Consider the following 20,828-nt stretch of genomic DNA (forward strand, 5'->3'; position numbering starts at 1 on the left):
CCATAAGTCACTCTATCTGACAGAGTCGTTGCAATGTACACACCATTTATCCTTGAAGGCTGGCCAAAGTCTTGGCGATATTCTTTGTCACATATTTACATTTGTACATATTCTACAACTGATTCGCCACCAGAAACACACCTGAAATCATGTCAGCCAAAAAACAAAACAAAAATATATAAAACAGCACAATGTATACTACATTCATATAGACACTTCATCAACCCAAGTAAAAAAATAAAATTCTCAGATGAATGTCCATTAGTACCAACAGAAGGGACGCGGGTCTAAACAGGCACACTACTACGGCCATAAATATATCTGTAATGCTGGGAATACACAATGAGTTTTTTTTCGGCAGATTTACAGGCCGATTGTTTTTCCGATCAATTTTCCAATCGATTTCCATTCACTTCTATGAGAAAATCAAACAGAAAATTGATCAAAATCAGATCAGACCTGACGGAAATTATCTATCAAGCCATCCATCTGTCAATAAAACTCATGTATTCCCACCATACGAAAGCCTCACTGTTCCTCTACCACTATATGCACGGTGGGTTCATGGGAACAACAAAGTGCACAGTCCAAAAGCGTTGCAAGCCTATTCTACATCAGACAAACAAAGTGTAATGTATATGAATGAAAAACATTTAAAAATCAGACTTCACTTTGTTTGAATTTATCCCAAAGGACAGAGTGATATGATTAAAACTATATCTGGAACATTAGAATATACTGAATGAGTAAATGGAGTACTGTACTTAATACTCTTTATTTGCATCAACAAAACCAGCATTAAGATTAGCTATCTTCTTCAGACTGCTGGAAAACAGGACAAGAGAAATAACATTTATATTGCGCTTTTCTCCTGGCGGACTCAGAGCCGGGGCCAGCACTACCATAGAGGCAAAAGAGGCACTCGACTCAAGGCCCCAGAGCCTGTAGGGGCCCCCAGTGGCTACAAGAGGAAAAAAAAGTTTGCAAAAAGACCTTATAGTTTTTGAGAAAATCGATTTTAAAGTTTCAAAGGAAAAAAAATACACATTTAAAAACCCGCCGACTTTAAAGAGAATCTGTATTGTTAACCACTTTACCCCCGCGCGTACGTATTTCTCCGCCCCTTTTTCCATCCTTTAAAAACCAGGGACGGAGAAACACGTACTTTCCGCGTTCCCGACGCTGTCCGCGCTCCCGCTCGTAAACACGCCGCCCGCCGCTAGTAAAACCGCCGCCGCCCGCTCACCCGGAGATCAATGAACGGGAAAATCCATTCCCGTTCGTTGATCTAAGCCCCACAATGACCCGCTGCTCTCCTATGGGCAGCGCGATCATTGTGAGAAGAAACTCACGTGTCCAGCCTCCTTATTCTTCCTCCAAGCTTCCGGAAGGAGGCTTGGAGGTCGCAATAAAGCAAAAAGTTACTGTGGCCATCTTGTGGCCAAATAGTAAACTACACCCTACACATTTTTCACATACAAATAAATGACTTTTACACAAAAAATTAACTCATTACCTCCCACACTCCCCATTTTTTTTTTTTTTTGTAATTAAAAAAAAATTCAAAAATTTACAATTAAAAAAAATACATAATTAGTTACCTTAGGGACTGAACTTTTTAAATATTTAAGTCAAGAGGGTATAACACTGTTACTTTATAAACTATGGGCTTGTAATTAGGGATGGACGCAAAACTGAAAAAAATGCACCTTTATTTCCAAATGAAATATTGGCGCCAAACATTGTGATAGGGACATAATTTAAACGGTTTTATAACCGGGACAAAAGGGCACATAAATTTCATGGGTTTTAATTACAGTAGCATGCATTATTTAAAAACTATAATGGCCGAAAACTGAAAAATAATTTTTTTTTTCCCCACATTTTTCCTATTTTCCCATTAAAACACATTTAGAAAAAAATAATTCTTGGCATAATGTCCCACCTAAAGAAAGCCTAATTGGTGGCGGAAAAAACAAGATATAGTTCATTTCATTGCGATAAGTAATGATAAAGTTATAGACGAATGAATGGAAGGAGCGCTGAAAGGTGAAAATTGCTCTGGTGGTCAGGGGGTAAAACCCCTCAGTGGTGAAGTGGTTAAAATCACACAAAGGTAAACATACCAGTGCGTTAGGGGACATCTCCTATTACCCTCTGTCACAATTTCGCCGCTCCTCGCCGCATTAAAAGTGGTTAAAAACAGTTTTAAAAAGTTTGTTTATAAACAAACAAAATGGCCACCAAAACAGGAAGTAGGTTGATGTACAGTATGTCCACACATAGGAAATACATCCATACACAAGCAGGCTGTATACACCCTTCCTTTTGAATCTCAAGAGATCATTTGTGTGTTTCTTTCCCCCTGGAGTTCTCATGCACTGAAGTTTCAGGCTGCTCGTTTCTTCCTGCAAACAGCTTTGCCCTTGTCTGTAATTCCTCAGTATGTGAAAGCCCAGCCAGCTCAGAGGACGATTTATCCAGCTTGTAAAAGATAAGAGAGAAGAGAGAAGCTGCCCTAATCTAAATAATACACAGGCAGTGTGCATAGAGGGGCCTGGAACGGGGAGTTCATAGCAGAACCACAACACTGAAGAACTTGGCAGCCTTCCAGACACAGGCCGACAAGTATGACAGGGGAAAGATACATTGGTTTATTACAGAGACTGTGATAGTAGAAAGTGCTGCAGTAAGCCAGAACACATTAGAATAGCTTTTGGAACTTGTAGGATGATAAAAAACAGGATGCAATTTTTGTTACGGAGTCTCTTTAACGGTTAATAGCAAATCCACCTAAAATGCTAGAAACCCCAAATTGGTAGGATATGTTAAGGAGATCATTGGGAATAAGAGGAAAAAAACTATTTTTCAAAAAGACCTTATAGTTTTTGAGAAAATCGATTTTAAAGTTTCGAAGGGAAAAAGTATACTTTTAGGCTTCTTGCACACAGGGACGTTACAGGCGCACGTTAGTGCAGCCTGTAACGCTCCCCCAACGCACAGCAATGTAACACAAGTGGGCTGTTCACACTGCCAACGTTGCGTTACATTGTAACGCAGCAAAGTGCTGCATGCTGTGCGTTCTACGCGGCTAAACCGTGTTAGACTGTTTGCACATGCTCAGTCATGTTGGGGAGGAGGGGAGAGCGGCCGGGCACATGGCTAATTAATATTCACTGCACTCAGTGACGTGGCGATTGGCCGGTCGGGACCACGTGATGCCGCATGCGTCCAAGAGTACACATCACGGACGCCAGAGTGAGCTGCACAACGCGGCTCACTCCGACGTCCACACCAGAGAGCACCAGGAGTTGCGTTAGGGGCACGTTATGTGCCCTATACCGTCCCCTAAACGCAACATCCTGGTGTGTAACTAGCCTAAAATGCGGTAAATGTCACAGACCGACTGTAGTAAAGACAGTCAATATATTTTATTTATGAACTCCAAATATGCAACGCGTTTCGCAGGTTTGATCCCGCTTCATCAAGCAATAACAACAGCAATAGCATATGTGGTCAGTAGAAGAGCCAGGCACCTCTGTCAAGACAGAAATATATTGACTGTCTTTACTACAGTCGTTGTGTGTCTACTTGGAGGAGGGAAGTCCACCACTACCTCCTCTATTTACCAAGAATTTGGTTTTTAAGCTCATTTAGGTGCCTCTGTTCTCCTGCATAATATTGAGTCCACCCTGGGCGGAGGGTTGAACCCCCTTTTCTCATCTACAGAGAGCGACTTCTTATTCCTGAGTGGGGTCAGGAAAATCTCCCCACCTGCCTTTAAAGTGGTTGCCTAATGGTAACCCTGGTTTGTGAGTATTAATATTTACTCTATCTAGTAACCATTTACCAGTACATATAACACTATTGGGGCTCTTGGTGTTCCTTGTTTTTATCACATCTTGAAACTGCAAACGATAATTATAGATTGGATCTAACAAACAAAAAAGTACATAATTACAAAATAAAAAAATAAAAAAAACATACGGTAGGCTAGTAAAAATGATCTTAAACTGAAACACAGAAGATATATAACTATTAATAATATTAAGACATGGTAGTAGGTATAATACATGAAATATCTACATTTACCATTATTTACAAATCTGCAGAGCTGCAGGGGTTGGACAGGTGTATTTAGTGGTAGCACCACAACCTGAAAAGTGTCAGTAGAGCCTACATGATAAGCAAGCACCATTCTCTAGAATATTGCTTCGTCCTACAAGATGGCTGCCTAGGCAGGTTATAAATGGATACAAAGGATTTGAATAACGAATGTTCTAAGACAATTAATGGGTGATTTGCAAGGAAATAGGAGTTTTAAAGAAAATTAACTTAGGGGCTCTTATTCAGTTCACATTCACTTTTATGTTTTCTCCTAGGTTATATTTTCACACCTTATCAATAAAATGCCTCATCTCCAACAGAAAACCCAGTGAATTGAATAAAGACAAATGGCTTATATGCAATTTCCTTTGTCTCCTAGGTGATATTTTTGCAACTTGTCATAAAATGCCTTTTAAAGAGAAACTCCAACCTAGAATTGAACTTTATCCCAATCAGTAGCTGATACCCCCTTTTACATGAAAAATATAATGCATTTCCCAAACAGACCATCAGGGGCCGCTGTATGACTGATTTTGTGCTGAAACCCCTCCCACAAGAAGCTCTGAATACCGCGGTACTCTGGGCAAACTGCCACAATGTAACAAGGTTCACAGACAGGAATTAGCTGTTTACAGCTGTCTCTAACAGCCAAAACAGCTAGGAGCAGCTACATAACCTGCCCACAGTAAAAATGTCACCATGTAATAAATGTCAGAATGTAAATTAAGTTATTTTTAAAAAAATATAAAAATGATCTCCTAGGAGATAAAAGGAGAAAAAGTTCATTACATATGGGCCAAGGTGTGAATCCTTTGTGAAGAAAAACGAAAAACTTGCAATACAGAGTATAATGAAGACAACGGGAAGCTGCCCATATTGTCACCTTTAAATTAAAGTTATTTTTCATAACCCCCCCCCCCCCCTGCAAATTTCAACCTAGAAGTGCTCTTTTTTCCGAACACAGCGCTATTATTTGTTGTATTTATATTGCTCTGACATATAACACAGCATTTTACAGAGCATGTACAACCATTTATATTGTTACTGTACCTGAAAGTCTTGTGACTCAACTCCCCCACTATGCACAGACATTTTGGAAATCCAGATAGTTACTTTCAAGCATGTTTTTGGTATGTGAGTGAAAACAAAAACACCCAGAAGAAGCCCAAAGCTGACTACTTTTCTCCTCCAATAATCCTCAGTTTGGTAGAACCTCTAACCCTCTACAGATCAACAATGATGAGCAAACCTTCTCATGGTGCCCCATACATGGTACAATTTTTCCTATTAGAAAATTTTGTTCGGTTATTCCGTTACAATTGAAAAATGGCATAGATGTTTTTGAGGTACCATACACCAACATTCGATATCTGGAAAAATGATCAAATATAAAGACTTTTCCAAGACATCCGATCAAATTTTTATCGAACAAATGTTTTTTGTTTGTTTTTTTCCATCAAGAAAACTAAGATTTTCACATTTGGATTCGATTGTTTTGGTCGAATAAAACAGGGTAATCAAACATTTTTCTTGCACCGTGCATGGGCACCATTAGACAGACTCTGCATGTGTGTGCAGCTCCCAGTGAAGTGTGGCCTGTGTCCCTGCTGTCAGTCTCCGGAGTGGTCAGTCCAGCACTGGAGGAGATCGGATTACCTTGCAGGGAGGCCGGCACACCACATGGGGCTGACACTGAGAAATAAGAAAACATCTGCAGCTGTTGCAGGAGGAAATAGGCAAATGGGTATTAATGGCAAATGTTCTAAGGCCATCATTCAGCATACAGTTTTTTAAATCTATGAAACGATTGATTCGGTAAAAGCATTGAAAGGGAGTAAAAGTGCTAGTCTCTTCCTCAGCGAATAATCTTTAGGTTGATAATGTGGTTATTTTTATGAATCATATACATAAATAGCAATTTAAAAATCAAAAGCCATGATCAATAATAATGACGATAAATCTATAACACTGATTGTACGGCGGTTTCATAATCAAACAGGGGGGTGGCATTTAATGCGTGCATCAAAAACTAATCTCAAAAATAAGACTTGAAAAAAATGTATAGTGGGTAAGGGTAAGTTCTCAGTCCTATCAAACATCACAGAGTTCTCAGTTACCCTTATGGGATACCCAGACTCCACTGACAGAAAGCGAGTAGGATTTCTCTTACCAAGTCGCTACATACTCATACCATGGAATTGAAATGTATTAAATTCGCCAACGCTGTCCGCAGGAGGGGGCAAACTTACCAATATCGTGTCCCACGTCACTCCCATGCTTCCTCCTTCTGGGTTGAAGGAGGAAGCATGGGAGTGACGTGGAACACGACATGGGTTGCGAATGGAGCGCAATGTCTATTAGCGGTGGTATGGGTAAGTTAACCCCCTCCTGTGGGCAGTGCTGGCTAATTTAAATTTAGATTGTGAGTAGCTACCAGTACGTTGCTACTCGGTAGCTCCTACCAGTACGTTCCTACCTAGGAGATGCCTCCTGCGTATAGCAACAGATAAACCATATAGCAACAGAGAAACAGAACATAAAATAGCTTGCTTAGTAGTATAGAACCCTTTAGCAAAAACCATAATATGACACCTTATTATTATAATATAGACAAGTGCTTGTTTAATAACTTAGCTTCAGAAATTAATGGCTGGCAGACCATCCTTCAAGAGAGCTCAGAGCAAACAAGGTTGTCGTGTTTGCCATTTGCTACTAAATAAGCCCATTATGTGATTGTTGTACTCTGAACATGGCTTCAGCCTTTAAAAAGGAAGTAAAGAAAACAAAAACTAAAAAACAAAACAAAACCCTGCATTTAAAGATCATTCACCCTTCTAGGGTCACAAACTGACCCGGTGTTGCCCTAAAGGGATGACCTGTTGTACAGGACGGACAGAGAGGAGTTCAGCATGCACGGACTAGCCAGCATACACCTGTGGCTGTAGTGGAGGGGGCAGCCGGTCGTCCTCTACATTTTCTGAGTCGATGGATGCCAAAGCTTGGCTGGAGGATTTTATATTCAGTGGGTATTTCTCTACAATGTCCTGTACTTCACGGGTTACTTCCTCTTTCCAGTCAATCAGGTCCTTTTCTAGCTTCTTTGCCTCCGACACAATGCGCTCCTGCCGCTCAGACAACTGGGAGAGCAAGTCCAGGTTCCTGTGCATCTGTTTCACTCCCGGGCATGTGTCTGCCTCCCATATGTCAGAGTCTTGCTTTTTTGGAGACGCTTGGCCAGACATGTATCTACTGAATTCTTCTTCACTCAGGTTCAACGACTGGGCATCCAGCTTCTCGATGAATGCTATTGCACAACACTGAAGAAAAACACAATAGATAGTTATGCTTAGTGTTCCAGACCTACACAGCCTTTACAAGTCGTTTGTATACTTAACCCTTCTCTCATTTTACTAAATAATTAATTCAACAATTGCTAGTTGCTAGGACCCTATTCTTCACAGTCACTCTCCCAGCCGTATTTGAGGGCGGCTGTGCTAAGCAGGTGCTAGTACTGCCCATAGCTGTGCCGTAGCACAGTGCCTCTCATACACGGAGCACCATACTCTAATGGCTCTGCGGTACTGCATAAGTGCAGGCCTTGATTGCGCCGCGCAGCTGCGCTTGTATATGGACCAGAGAGTGGAAACAAGAACATAATCGACAAGCCCTTGTCAAATATGTTCAGAGTGTCCCAGAGCTGGATCAGTGGGGTTGAAGAGGATGGGGGAAACTTCTGGACTATCCAGACACTTCCCAGTACTAAGGTTTTAGCTTAAAGTACCCTCTAAACTAAATTTTGGTATAAGGTTAACTGGGTCGGGACCGCATGTTATTAAAACTACGCCGCACTAGTGGTTGCCTAAGCCTGATGCAGCATAGTATTAACGCCACCTGATCTCAACCACTACATTCAATATCGTTTACCCGCCAGCACAGTTCTCTGCTGTCTTCCCTAACTTGGTCAGTAGGAGTTTTCATTGGCTCCTGACCTGATCACTGTGAGCCAATCACAGTGATCAGGAAATGTAGAAATAAAATAAAAAAAACAAACAAACAAAAAAAACACCTTTGGTCCTTAAAGGGACACTGTAGGAGGGTCAGGGGAAAATGAGTTGAAGTTACCCGGGGCTTCTAATGGTCCCCCCACAGACATTCTGTGCCCGCGCAGCCACTCCCCAATGCTCCGGCCCCGCCTCTGGAATTCCAGACTTTAAAGTCTGAAAACCACTGCACCTGCGCTGCAGTGTCCTCACTCCCGCTGAAGTCACCAGGAGCGTACTGTGCAGGCCCAGTATGGTCTGTGCCCGCGCCGTGCGCTCCTGGTGACATCAGGGGAAGCAAGGACACGGCAGTGGTTTTCAGACTTTGAAGTCTGAAATTCCAGAAGTGAACCGGAGGCGGGGCCGGAGCATTGGTGAGTGGCTGCACGAGCACAGGTTGCCTGCGGGGGACCATTAGAAGCCCCGGGTAACTTCAGCTCATTTTCCCCCGACCCCCCTACAGTATCCCTTTAAAGCAGTAGGATTAGCCATACTATGCCAGGGAAAAGAAACACATATATAAGTAGATAAATACTTGATCTACTTACATAACACATGTATTATACTGTCCACGTTTTGATTTCAGGGAATGTTATATAGTAAATGACGAGAATTCTGTTAGTGGTGGGGGCCATGTCTTTTGCCCGCAGTTAAGGCTAACTTGTGATGTCATTTCTGCCCTTTACTTTTTTTCTTGTCTCCTCCAATCGCTGAGTCGCCTCAGCCTTGCTTGTAAACACAAGTGAGTAGGGGGATTAGGTTTCAGATAAGCAGCTGGCAGGGAAATAAAGGAAAGAGGAGGAATACAGTATAGATAAAAAGAGCCCCCAGCATGCAATTCTTTGGCACCGACTACTAAAGGGCCAGTGCTCCATAACTCCAAATCATAACAGCAGAGTTATGAAGGTTTGAAAGTTTTGAATGCAGGATTAGCATCTTTATCACTTAATACACTCATACCAGTTGCTGTTGAAATTTGATTTTTATGGTGACGATACCACTTTAAAGTAACCAGAGGCTGCAGTCCTAAATAGGTTACGTTACAAAGAAGGATTACAGCCCAATAAGAAAAAAAATGTTTTAATTTTAAATAGTGTGCTAAGGGGATTTCTTTTGCATGTTCACTACCATCCTCTGTCCCGCGTGTTGCGGCGACAGGTCGCCCGTGAGTATGGGCCGTCGCACGAGCGCGCACCCCGAACTGTCGCCCGCCGCTGATGTCGCCAGGCGATTGAAAGTTTCAATCGCCTGGCGACAGTCGCCGCCGCACCTCGGCCGCAAGTCCGCGTGAGTACGCGGACTAGCGACAGCAACCTCCATTCAGAATGCAGAGCTTCCGGCGGGGGGAGGAGGAACGTCGGCGACAGCTTCCGTCGCGCCGCTGGTCCCTCTTCCGCGTGTGTACGCGGAGGGACCTGGCGAGGAGCTGTCGCCGGCCTGTCGCCCACACGCTCACGTGTGCTGGCGACAGGCAACTTTTGCTGCCCGTGAGTATGGGCCATCACTGATAAGAAATTCCAACTATAAAAACACTTTACTAGCAGAAAATGACTTCAGAGAGCTGGAAAGAGATTAAAACGGTCAATAGTTCATCGATTTTAGCTCTGGCATACTCCAATGAATGTGTCATTGAGCAAAAACAATAAAACAGTTACAACTTAAAAAGTAGATTTAAACATAAAACTGTGGAATATCTTAAGTCATTTTTAGGAAAAGGAAGATCGATACAATCGTTTATTTCAATAGTTTATTTTCGCCTCGGGTGTCCTTTAAGACACCAGTGAGTCAACAAGCAAACACCCGGACCCCAGAAAGGTGTAAAGTCAATCGTGAAGAATAAGCAGGCTGGGTCTCCACCTGGATTTTGTGGTTATAGCTTATTTTATTAGTGGTAACATAGCCACAAACAGCACAACATTTCAGCACACAGGCCCTTGTCAAATGCTTTTGAGATTTTGGCCAAGGCCTACGTGCAGAAATGTTGTGCTGTTTGTGGCTATGTTACCACTAATAAAATAAGCTATAACCACAGAATCCAGGTGGAGACCCCGCCTGCTTATTCTTCACATCCTTCAAACCAAAGTCAGCTCACTGCTGTCTCTGTGGGACTACCTTCTCTCAACAACAACTAAGAATTATTGCAAGCCAGAATAATTAGCATCTCATTACTTATCTAGAGGTTTAAAGGTCCATACACAATTGATGTCACCCAATGGGGTCTCCCCGATCTCTCTAGTGACATTGCAAGGCAGAGGCTGTCCAGATGAGTAGCTCACTTGCTAGTGAGCGATGCGTTTATTTTCATTTTAACCACCCTGGCGTTCAATTTCCCCATGATTTTTATGCAAAAAGTGTTTCAATTAATTTCCAATAATTTTTAACCATTTTTTTTTTGCAATCAATTTTTTTGGGATATTGAATTCAATACAGGTTATTGGCTTCAATTCATCAAGCATTACCGCATTCGGTAATGCTGAAAACAGCTGAGTTAACGGAGCACTTAAGAAAATGTTAATTCATCAAAGCTGTTACCTAAATTACCGACTTGTGCTCAACACATGTCAGCAAATGTCAGTAAATGTTAATTCATCAAGGTTACCACATTCGCTAGCACATTCGGTGTTTATCTCCAGCTCTCCCCTGTCCTTACAGGCTTCTAAAGCCTTCTGTGTGAATGTTTTCATGATTAACAGGAGCAGGCAGCCAATAGAAACAGCCCCTGTTCTCCTGCAAGTGCCGCTGATAGGTGCTGATAGGTCACAGGCTTCTTCACACAAGCTTCCAGACCCCCCAGGCAGTGAGCAGAGAGAATGGACAAAAGATATCCCCAGATGTCCTTCGGTCGTTTAACCCTTTGAGTCCCTGTTTGAATATGCAAAGATGCAAGTGGTGAAATCACCAAGCATGGCATTTGTAATGTCTCCAGGAAGTTTATCTACGTTGTGGCAAATAAGTAAAATGTTAAGAAACACTGATGGACAGATTCAGAGCAGCAGAGGCAGTATAAGTAACAGTAAATATAACACACGTTTACATGTAAAGGGATGTCTGGATGCCTTCTATTGTTATCAGCTTGTAACAACACAGAGACATTCCAAGCTGCTCTGCACCACTCTGCTGTTATCTAACAGCCTTTGATGAACTGAAGCCTTAGTACTTCGGTAACTTAACGAACCTCTACCACACATGTGAAAATATTGATGAATTAGCACAGTGAAGTGTAAAATACCGAATGCGGTATTTTAAGTACTGGGATTTTGTTATTGAACACCCTTTGATGAATTGAAGCCATTGTATTGAATTCAATTAAAAAAAAAAAAAAAGTGTTCGCTGCAAGATGTTGATGACGCTGTGTGACCCTGGTGTCATCAACGCCGATCGGTGGGGGACATGTCATCGCCGAGGGACATGTCATCGCCGAGGGAGAAGCAAAATCCGCCAAGGGACATGGAAGAAGGCACCGGGGAAGCTATCAGAGGTACGCAACAAGGGATCAACACGCCAATGGTGAGTATAGAAGGGGACTCCCCCCATAGAGGGGGGGAAGGGGGCACCAGCCCACATAGAAGTGGACTCCTCCCATAGAGGGGGGAGCCCCCGACCCGGCCACCAGCCCACATAGAAGGGGACTCCCCCCATAGAGGGGGGGGAGGGGGGCACCAGCCCGCATAGAAGGAGACTCAGCCCATAGAGGGGGGAGCCCCTGCCCGGCCACCAGCCCTCATAGAAGGGACCCCCCGCTCGCCGCATAGAAGGGGGGGCCCCGCCAGCCCTGCAGAACTCTGCCCCGCTGATCCGCTGACCAGGGATTCCCTAGGGTGGCTGGATGCTAGTTCTGCACGCTGTGGGTAGCACAGATCGCTACCCACAGCGTGCTGACAGGCATCCAGCCATCCTGGGGAATCCCTCTGATGAGGGAAAAGTGCAGCAGGCGGTGCAGAGAAGCAGGAAATCTCCCTGGCAGCATGGACGACCTCTGCTCGTCATTACCGCTTTTGGCATGTTTCTGCTGGAAGAGCCAGGCTCGTCAATACCGCCAGGAAGGTTAAGCAATACCAGTCACCTGGCACTCCTGCTGATCCTCTGCCTCCGATATTAATAGCCAGCCATACACCCTGAACAAGCGTGCAGATCAGATGTCTGACTAGATTAGCTGCATGCTTGTTTCAGGTGTGGGAGTCAGACACTACTGAAGCTGAAGAGATCATCAGGACTGCCAGGAAACTGGTATTGTTTAAAGTGTACCAGAGCTGAAAATGGTAAAAAGATGTATACATACCTGTGGCTTCCTCCAGCCCCATCCGTTTTGATCGCTCCCACGTCGCTGTCCTCCGCTGCCCGCAGCTTCGGGAACCGGATCCCGTCACTTACGTCAGTCGGAGCTAGTCTAACGTAAGGAAGTGCGCTGTTTGCGTATCTTCCCAGCAGCCGCTGGAGAGATACGTAGAGGGCGCACTTCTGACTGACGTCAGTGACGGGATCTGGTTCCCGAAGCTGCGGGCAGCAGTGTAGGAGTGATCAGAGTGGATTGGGCTGGAGGGGTGTATAAAATCTTATTAATGTTTCAGCTCTGAGTCCCTTTGAAGGAAATAAATATAGCAGCCTCCATATACTTCTCACTTCAGGTTCCTTTGAAAGACAACATTTGTGCATTTTGAGTATTGCTTACACTGGAATGCTGAAAACAGAACCACTGTTGTAGCACATCTTGGGAATATAAATGAAAGCCATCCTTCTGAGGAGGACTCTGCTGCCCCCTGGGAGAATGTGATGGAAGTGCAAGTGATCAGTGAACACACAGTGCAGTATTACTCACCAGGTTAGTGAAGTAGTACCCATCCTCCCCGGTCATCAACCGGCTGGGGTTGCAGAATCTAGTGATGTACTGGATGTTGGACTGAAGACGTGGAGGGTTTGCCTTAAGAACTATGTAAATCAGAGTGGGGAGGAAGTCATCAGCAGAAGCGGGTTCGTTCTTTGTGGTCCTGATTGCATTAAAAATTTGTTTACTGCACCCAGTTATACAGGCGAGCTTGTCCCGCGGAATCCGCTTGGAGTCCATTTCTATAATATCTGCAAGATTTAGAAGACATTTATTATTCACTGTAAAACACCACTACTACAATAAAATCTCAGCAGGACTATTTAGTCATAAGGAATACATAACAAATATTTCTGTAATATATTCTATAGTGCAAAAAACATACTGCCTATTTACAAGAGTCTTATGATGGCCATACAGAGGAAGCAAGGTTGGATTTATAATTTCATCACCCTTAGGTCCCCCGTTTCATGTGCACCAGAATCCATCCCAATCCATGTGCTCCCATCAACTCCAATTCCCTGCCTCTTCCATATGCAACAACCCTGTTTTCATGTCCAGCCACCCCCATTGGGCAGCAGCTGCCGTAGGCCCAGGCCTTTGTGGACGTTCCAGTATTGGGAACATGAACAAATAGCAAACAAATGACCTGTATAGTCTTAAAATACAATTATTTCAACTTAAAGCAACTAGTTCAAAGTATGATACAGACCTTCCCCTACTTACAAATAACTCAAGTTACAATGTTTTATACATACAAATAAAGCTTTCTTTGTGTACATAAATGTACTGTGCTGTTGTTACATGTGACAGTATTCTATGCATTGTTGTAAGCAGTCGTAAACAAATTAAAACCAAATTGAAAACAAAAACATTGTTTATATGCCCAAATCCAGACTTGTCCATGTATAACTCAGAACTCGACTTACAAACAACCTTCTGGAACGGAATCTGTAAGTCGGTACTGCCTGTAATAATCTTTTGATCAGCCGTGGCATAATGTTTAGACTGAATATGTTGTTACAGATGGAGTGGACTTCGAGCCACCATTGTATGATAATTTGATCTGTTTTATTATCATTAATTTTGATCAATTCATGTATGATAACTAGGTATGGTCAATGAGATGCAAATAATTTCGAGCTGAAACAGGATTATGCAAATGTTGTAAGCAAATGTATGCAGCTTGGCAATGGGCCAAATTTTACCTCAGCAGAATTTGATTGGTTCTTTGCAAGCTTCCTAATGGTGTGTACAAAGGAACTAAAGAAACAGGGACGCAGACTGGAACGAAGGTGGCGCAAACATCAGTCTCCTGATGACAAACTTTCCCTAATTGCTCACCTGAAAAAATATCAAACGATGATTAACAAAAAGAAGTCCTTATTCCTGTCTCACGAAATTGCAAATGCAGCCAACAGACCTGCCCAACTCTTCCGCACGGTTGACAGTCTCTGCAATCCATCTTGCAGGAAATCCAGCATCAGACCTTCACAGGAACTGTGCGAGAAATTTGCCCACTTCTTCTCAGACAAAGTCTCCTCCATACGATCTGCCATTCAATTCACAGCCCCAGAAACCCATGCAGAGCCATATAACAGGTGCAAAAATAGCCTACCACCATGGTCTGATTTTAAGGTAATCACTGAAAAAGACATCTTGGATATCCTCTCAAACCTTCGCCAGACTACCTGCGATCTGGACCCTGGCCCCACTAAGTTCATGTTGAAATGCCCTGAACTATTTACACCGGCATTCCACAAAATAGTCAACGGCTCCTTACAAGAAGGGTGGTTTCCCTCTACTCTGAAAGAAGCAATCGTCAGGCCTCTACTCAAGAAACCATCCTTAGACCCAGATGCTCTAAACAGCTACAGACCTGTCTCAAACCTCCCCTTTGTGGGAAAAGTTATTGAAAAGGCTGTCTACCTCCAACTTGAAGCCAGGCTCTCCAGAAACAACATCCTTGACCCTCTTCAATCTGGTTTCAGGAAATATCACAGTTGTGAAACAGCCCTCACCCAGATTTGCAATGATCTGCTCATTGCAAGAGACAAGGGTCAATGTTCCATCCTGATTTTGCTCGACCTCTCAGCGGCTTTTGACACAGTCGATCATGAAATCTTACTCAACAGGCTACAAGAGTACTGTGGCATAGATGGCATTGTTCTCCGGTGGTTCAACTCCTTCCTGGCTGGCAGAACACAAAGGGTAGCCTTAGGGCCCTTCCTCTCCAACCCTGTACCACTAAAATACGGTGTACCTCAGGGCGCAATATTATCCCCTTTACTGTTCACCATATACATGCTGCCACTTGGAGAAATCATACAAAAACATGGCCTGACATATCATTGCTATGCTGATGACACCCAGCTATATTTGTCATTCAAACCTGATGTCACAGACCCTACTCCACAAATAAACGCATGCTTAGCTGAGCTTCAGGAGTGGATGAATAATAATTGGCTAAAACTTAATGCTGACAAAACTGAGGTTCTTGTTATCGAGGGCCAGGGCTCAACAGCAAAGCAGCTCCAGTCTCAACCAACACCGCTAAGGATAGGGAGCTCAGACCTGAACAACTCAGACTGTGTGCGCAGCCTGGGAGTACTGATTGATGGGAAATTAAGCTTCAGGAATCAAATCTCAGCTGTTGTGAAACATTCCTTCTTTCACCTAAGGAGTATTGCAAGGATTAAACACCTAATTCCTTCAGAGGATCTTCCAACCCTAGTTCATGCCTTCGTCACATCAAGGTTAGACTACTGCAACGTCCTCTACACAGGCCTGCATAAGAAAGACTTACGCCGCCTGCAATTAGTACAGAATGCCGCCGCAAGGCTGTTAACGAGCCAACCCCACCATTGCCACATAACACCAACCCTGAGCTCACTCCACTGGCTACCGATAAAATGGAGAATTCTGTTTAAGATTGGCTTACTGACATTCAAATCCTTGTACAATCTGGGCCCTGGATACCTGAAGGACTTGTTGCAACTACATCACACCCCCCACAATCTTAGATCAAAAGGACGTAACACCTTGGTCACCCCCAGAGTCCACCTCAAAACCTTTGGAGACAGAGCCTTTTGTCATGCTGCCCCTACACTTTGGAACTCCCTGCCACACCCAATCAGGACAGCCCCATCCCTGGAAGCATTTAAGTCTAAACTGAAAACCTACCTTTTCAGTCTGGCATTCATGAACATCTGACTATCTCCTCTGTAACACAACCCAGCCTGAAACCCTGTATTAATCTGAGACACAGCTATGCGCTTTGAGTCCTATGGGAGAAAAGCGCTTTACAAATGTTATTGTATTGTATTGTACACACTTGAAAGATTAAAGGAGAACTGTAGAGAGAGGTGTATGGAAGTGGTCATATTTATTTCCATTTAAGCTATATCAGTTACCTGGCTATCCTGCTGATCCTCTGCCTCTAATACTTTCAGCCATAGACCCTGAACAAGCATGCAGCAGATCAGGTTTTTCTGACAATTTTGACAGATATGACAAGATTAGCTGCATGCTTGTTTCTGGTGTGATTCAGCCACTACTTCCGTCAAATAGATCAGCAGGGCTGCTAGGCAACTGGTATTGCTTAAAAGGAAATAAATATGGCAGCCTCCATATACCTCTCACTACAATTCTCTTTAATTAACGATCACAGACCAATCTTACCACCCTTCATGTAGTATGAGAGCATACTCTACACAGTCTACTCTATTGAGCTGAACTCCTCATCAGATAAAAATCTTTGCAAGATCCTGCACACAAAGATGCTGTACACAATCAAAAGATCAGTATCTGCAAAATATCTGTTCCTGCAAAAGATCTGTTCCTGCAAAATGCATTCATAGTCTATGATATCTACAGATCCTCATACACACCTTGTTTAACAGACATTCATCTGCATATCTGACAACCATCTGCAGATCTGAAGATCCATCCTGGTGGATCTGATCTGCAGATGAATGAGATCTTTAGATATCTTAGTCTTTGAGTGCATTTTGCAGGAACAGATCTTTTGCAGATACTGATCTTTTGAATGTGTACAGCATCTTTGTGTGCAGGATCTTGCAAAGATTTTTATCTAATGGGGAGTTCAGCTCAATAGAATAGACTGTGTAGAGTATGGCTCTCATACTACATGGAAGGGGGTAAAATTGGTCTGATATATTTCATTAATCTTTCAAGTGTGTACACACCATCACCATAATGCTACATACACACTTGAAAGATAAATTAAAGATCTTAGACCAATTTTACCACCTTCCATGTAGTATGAGAACCATAGGGTAGGGATCCTATGGCTCGGGAGCCAGGTGTGGCTCTTTTGATGGCTACATCTGGCTCACATACAAATCAGTAGAGGTTGATTCATTAACCTACACTGCTCAAGCAGCGCAGCTTAGTGTGGCAGAGCAAGTAAAATTTTCAGTCTTAACCACCCTGGCGTTCTGATTAAATCGCCAGGGTGGCTGCGGGAGGGGTTTTTTTAAATAAAAAAAAAACTATTTCATGCAGCCAACTGAAAGTTGGCTGCATGAAAGCCCACTAGAGGGCGCTCCGGAGGCGATCTTCCGATCGCCTCCGGCGCCCAGAATAAACAAGGAAGGCCGCAATGAGCGGCCTTCCTTGTTTTGCTTACATCGTCGCCATAGCGACGAGCGGAGTGACGTCATCGACGTCAGCCGACGTCCTGACGTCAGCCGCCTCCGATCCAGCCCTTAGCGCTGGCCGGAACTTTTTGTTCCGGCTACGCTGGGCTCAGGCGGCTGGGGGGACCCTCTTTCGCCGCTGCTCGCGGCAAATCGCCGCAGAGCGGCGGCGATCAGGCAGCACACGCGGCTGGCAAAGTGCCGGCTGCGTGTGCTGCTTTTTATTTCATCAAAATCGGCCCAGCAAGGCCTGAGCGGCAGCCTCTGGCGGTGTTGGACGAGCTGAGCTCGTCCAGACCGCTCAGCAGGTTAACAGACAGCCTATTGGGCCAAAGTGCAGGGATCTCGTGCTACTAGTGAATCAACCCCCACGTAAGCTAGCTAATTCTACCAAGATGGCGCCGTAAGAGGTGCCTCGGTCACATGGCTCCTCAGCTTTTCTGGCTTTTTAGCTTCTTTTTAGCTCTTTCTAGCTCCTTTAGCACGTTTAGCTTTAGCTTGTTTTGCCTAGCCTAGTTTCGCTCAGTTCAGCCCGACCTAGAGTAGTACAGCCACCCATCTGCGGCACCCGCCTCCCAGCCCAGGACTCCACATCACCGCCCGCAGACCATCCGGAACCCTGCACGGCAGCATCTCTTACCTGCCTACCTGCCTCCTGGATCTCCACAGCAGCGGCACCAGCACCAGGCCTGCTCGTCCTGGCCCCCCCCCATCAGCCGCGGACAGCAGCGTACCGCTCCGGCGCGCCTCCCGGCCTCCACGCTCCAGCTGGCTCCATCCTCAGGTCTGCTGTCCCCCCACCAGCCGCGGACAGCAGCGCACCGCTCCGGCCCCAGTCACGCCTCCCGGTCTCCAAGCTCCAGCAGCGGCACCATCTCCAGGACTGCTCCCTCCTCCAGCCGCGGACAGTGGCGCTCCGCTCCGGCCCAGGCCCGCCTCATTCCAGAAGTGGCTCCATCTTCAGGCCTGCTCGCCCCACCAGCCACGGACAGCGGCGCACCGCTCCGGCCCCAGGCCTGCCTCCCGGACCCCAAGCTCCCAGCAGCGGCACCATCACCAGGCCTGCTCCCCCAACAGCGCACCTCGATCTCCTCGGCAGGGGACAGCAGCGCTCCGCTTCGGTCCCAGGCCCGCCTCCCGGTCTCCACACTCCACACAACTACCACCTCCAGGCCTGCCACCCACACCAGCCGCGGCCAGCTTCGCTCTCCCAGCTCACACACAAGAGGGGGCCCTGGGTCACTGCCCGAGGAGGAAGATCCCCGTGTCCCTGCAGGCACGCCGGGCCTTCCACTGCCGGTATCCAGCCGAACCTGCACGTGGCTGCCTGCAAGCTGCTGCCTACCACCACCAAGGGGCTGCACTCCGCAGCCTTGCCTGCCACTCCAGTGACGAGGACATGGTGAGCCTGCCAAATTTATCAACTTACCGTATTTATCTATTACTAACTGTGCCACTGTGATGCATTCAGCGCATGATTCCTCTCTGGGCCACCCCATCTGCGCCTGTTCCCACCTGTGCTTGCGTACACTTGCGCCACCACCAGCCTACCCTGCCTGCTGCTCCCCATGCACTTAACCGTACCCGGAAACAATGCCTGCTGCCCGCACTGTCCTCCCAGGCTTCACTGCCCCAGTCGCTGCCCTAGGCAGGAGCCCGGGGGAACCTCCCTCACGGGGGACAAAAACCGTACGCTTCCTATCCCGCACCGAACTCCTGGAATGGGAGCCCCGTGTTTGCTGCGAAAGGCCATTTGTAGACATCCTGCGGGAGACGGTCAGCTCCCACATTGCGCTCCTAACTAGTAGCGCCAGGGACCCAAAGAACCGTCGCCACAGGGGGAGAAGGGCAGGGGCTCGGGTGAGGCTGAAGAGAAGAGGACTACTCTCTTCCATACCGGCCATACTCCTAGCGAACGTCTGCTCACTCCCAAACAAGGTGGATGAACTGCTCCTACTGCTCGGCCGCAAACCCTCGCTAAGCAAGAACACCCCTGTGCTCTGCTTCACGGAGACCTGGCTCAACGGAAACTTCCCGGACAACACTGTACAGATGCCAGGCTACCTCCTCTTCCGAGCAGCCTGGGACCGTGACCTCTCCGGGAAAACGAGAGGAGGCGGCATATGCTTCTACATTAACTCTGACTGGTGCACCAACATCTCACTCCTCAGCAAGTTCTGCTCCCCTGACGTTGAACTCCTAGCCATCAACTGCAGGCCCAGGTACTCACCTAGGGAGTTCTCCTCCTTCATCCTAATAGGAGTCTACATCCCACCGGACTCCGACACCAGGAATGCCCTGAGAGCACTGAGCGACTATATCTCGGGGTGGGAAACTGCTTCCCCTGAGGCCCTCATCATCACCCTAGGGGACTTCAACAGTGCAAACCTGCGACAGGAACTGCCCCACTTCCAGCAGCACATCACCTGCCCCACCAGGAACCACAACACCCTGGACAAATGCTACACGGCCCTCAGAAATGCCTACAAGGCCTCTCGAGGCGCTCCCCTAGGGAACTCAGACCACTGCGTGATCCACCTGATCCCCACTTACAGAAGGCAGCTGGAGACGACAAAGCCCATCACTAGAACTGTCAAAAAGTGGTCCGAGGATGCAAAATTGAGGCTGCAGGCATGCCTGGATTGCACCGACTGGCCGACCCTGGAGGCACCCACCTTGGAGGAATGGTCTGAAAACATCCTCTCCTACGTCCGCTTCTGCGAGGATGCATGCATTCCAACCAAAACCTTTAAAGTCTTCCCAAACGATAAGCCCTGGTTCAACAGCAACCTACGACGTCTCCGGAAGATCAAGGAGGAGGCTCACAAGTCGGGCACCCCAGAAGAGTACAGGGAAGCCAGGAATACCCTGAACAGAGAACTGAAAGCAGCAAAAAGGACCTACTCTAATAAGGTAGGCCTCAGCCTACAGTCCAACAACTCGCGGGAAGTCTGGAAGGGTCTCAAGGCGGCAACAAACTTCAAACCTCCCCTCCACCAAGCAGCTTCCAGCTCACAACTGGCGGAGGAACTCAACGAGTTTTATTGTAGGTTTGACCTCCAATCCAAGCAGCCTGTGGCCCCAGCATCCCAGCCAGCTCCAGACTTCATGGCATCCGCGACAGAGGACGCCCAGGGCCCCCCAGGGGCCAGTGGAATCCCCGCTCTGACCGCAGTACAGGAAGAGGATGTGCTACGA

General features: G+C 45.9%; 1 protein-coding gene across 4 annotated transcripts in view; it reads right to left on the reverse strand.

Moving 5' to 3' along the window:
• Window positions 1-6,700: 6,700 nt before the first annotated feature.
• Window positions 6,701-20,828, reverse strand: part of RABGEF1 (RAB guanine nucleotide exchange factor 1) — an 86,363-nt gene continuing 72,235 nt past the window's right edge. For all 4 annotated transcript variants that reach the window (XM_068270173.1, XM_068270174.1, XM_068270172.1 and 1 more), the window contains 2 exons: window positions 12,964-13,220; window positions 6,701-7,424 (listed from right to left, as the gene is read on the reverse strand). In XM_068270173.1, the coding sequence (XP_068126274.1) occupies window positions 7,026-7,424; window positions 12,964-13,220 (656 nt within the window). In that variant the 3' untranslated portion in view covers window positions 6,701-7,025. The remainder of the gene's footprint in view (window positions 7,425-12,963; window positions 13,221-20,828) is intronic.

This window comes from Hyperolius riggenbachi, chromosome 2 (genome assembly GCF_040937935.1).
Source record: "Hyperolius riggenbachi isolate aHypRig1 chromosome 2, aHypRig1.pri, whole genome shotgun sequence".
Lineage (NCBI taxonomy): Eukaryota > Metazoa > Chordata > Amphibia > Anura > Hyperoliidae > Hyperolius > Hyperolius riggenbachi.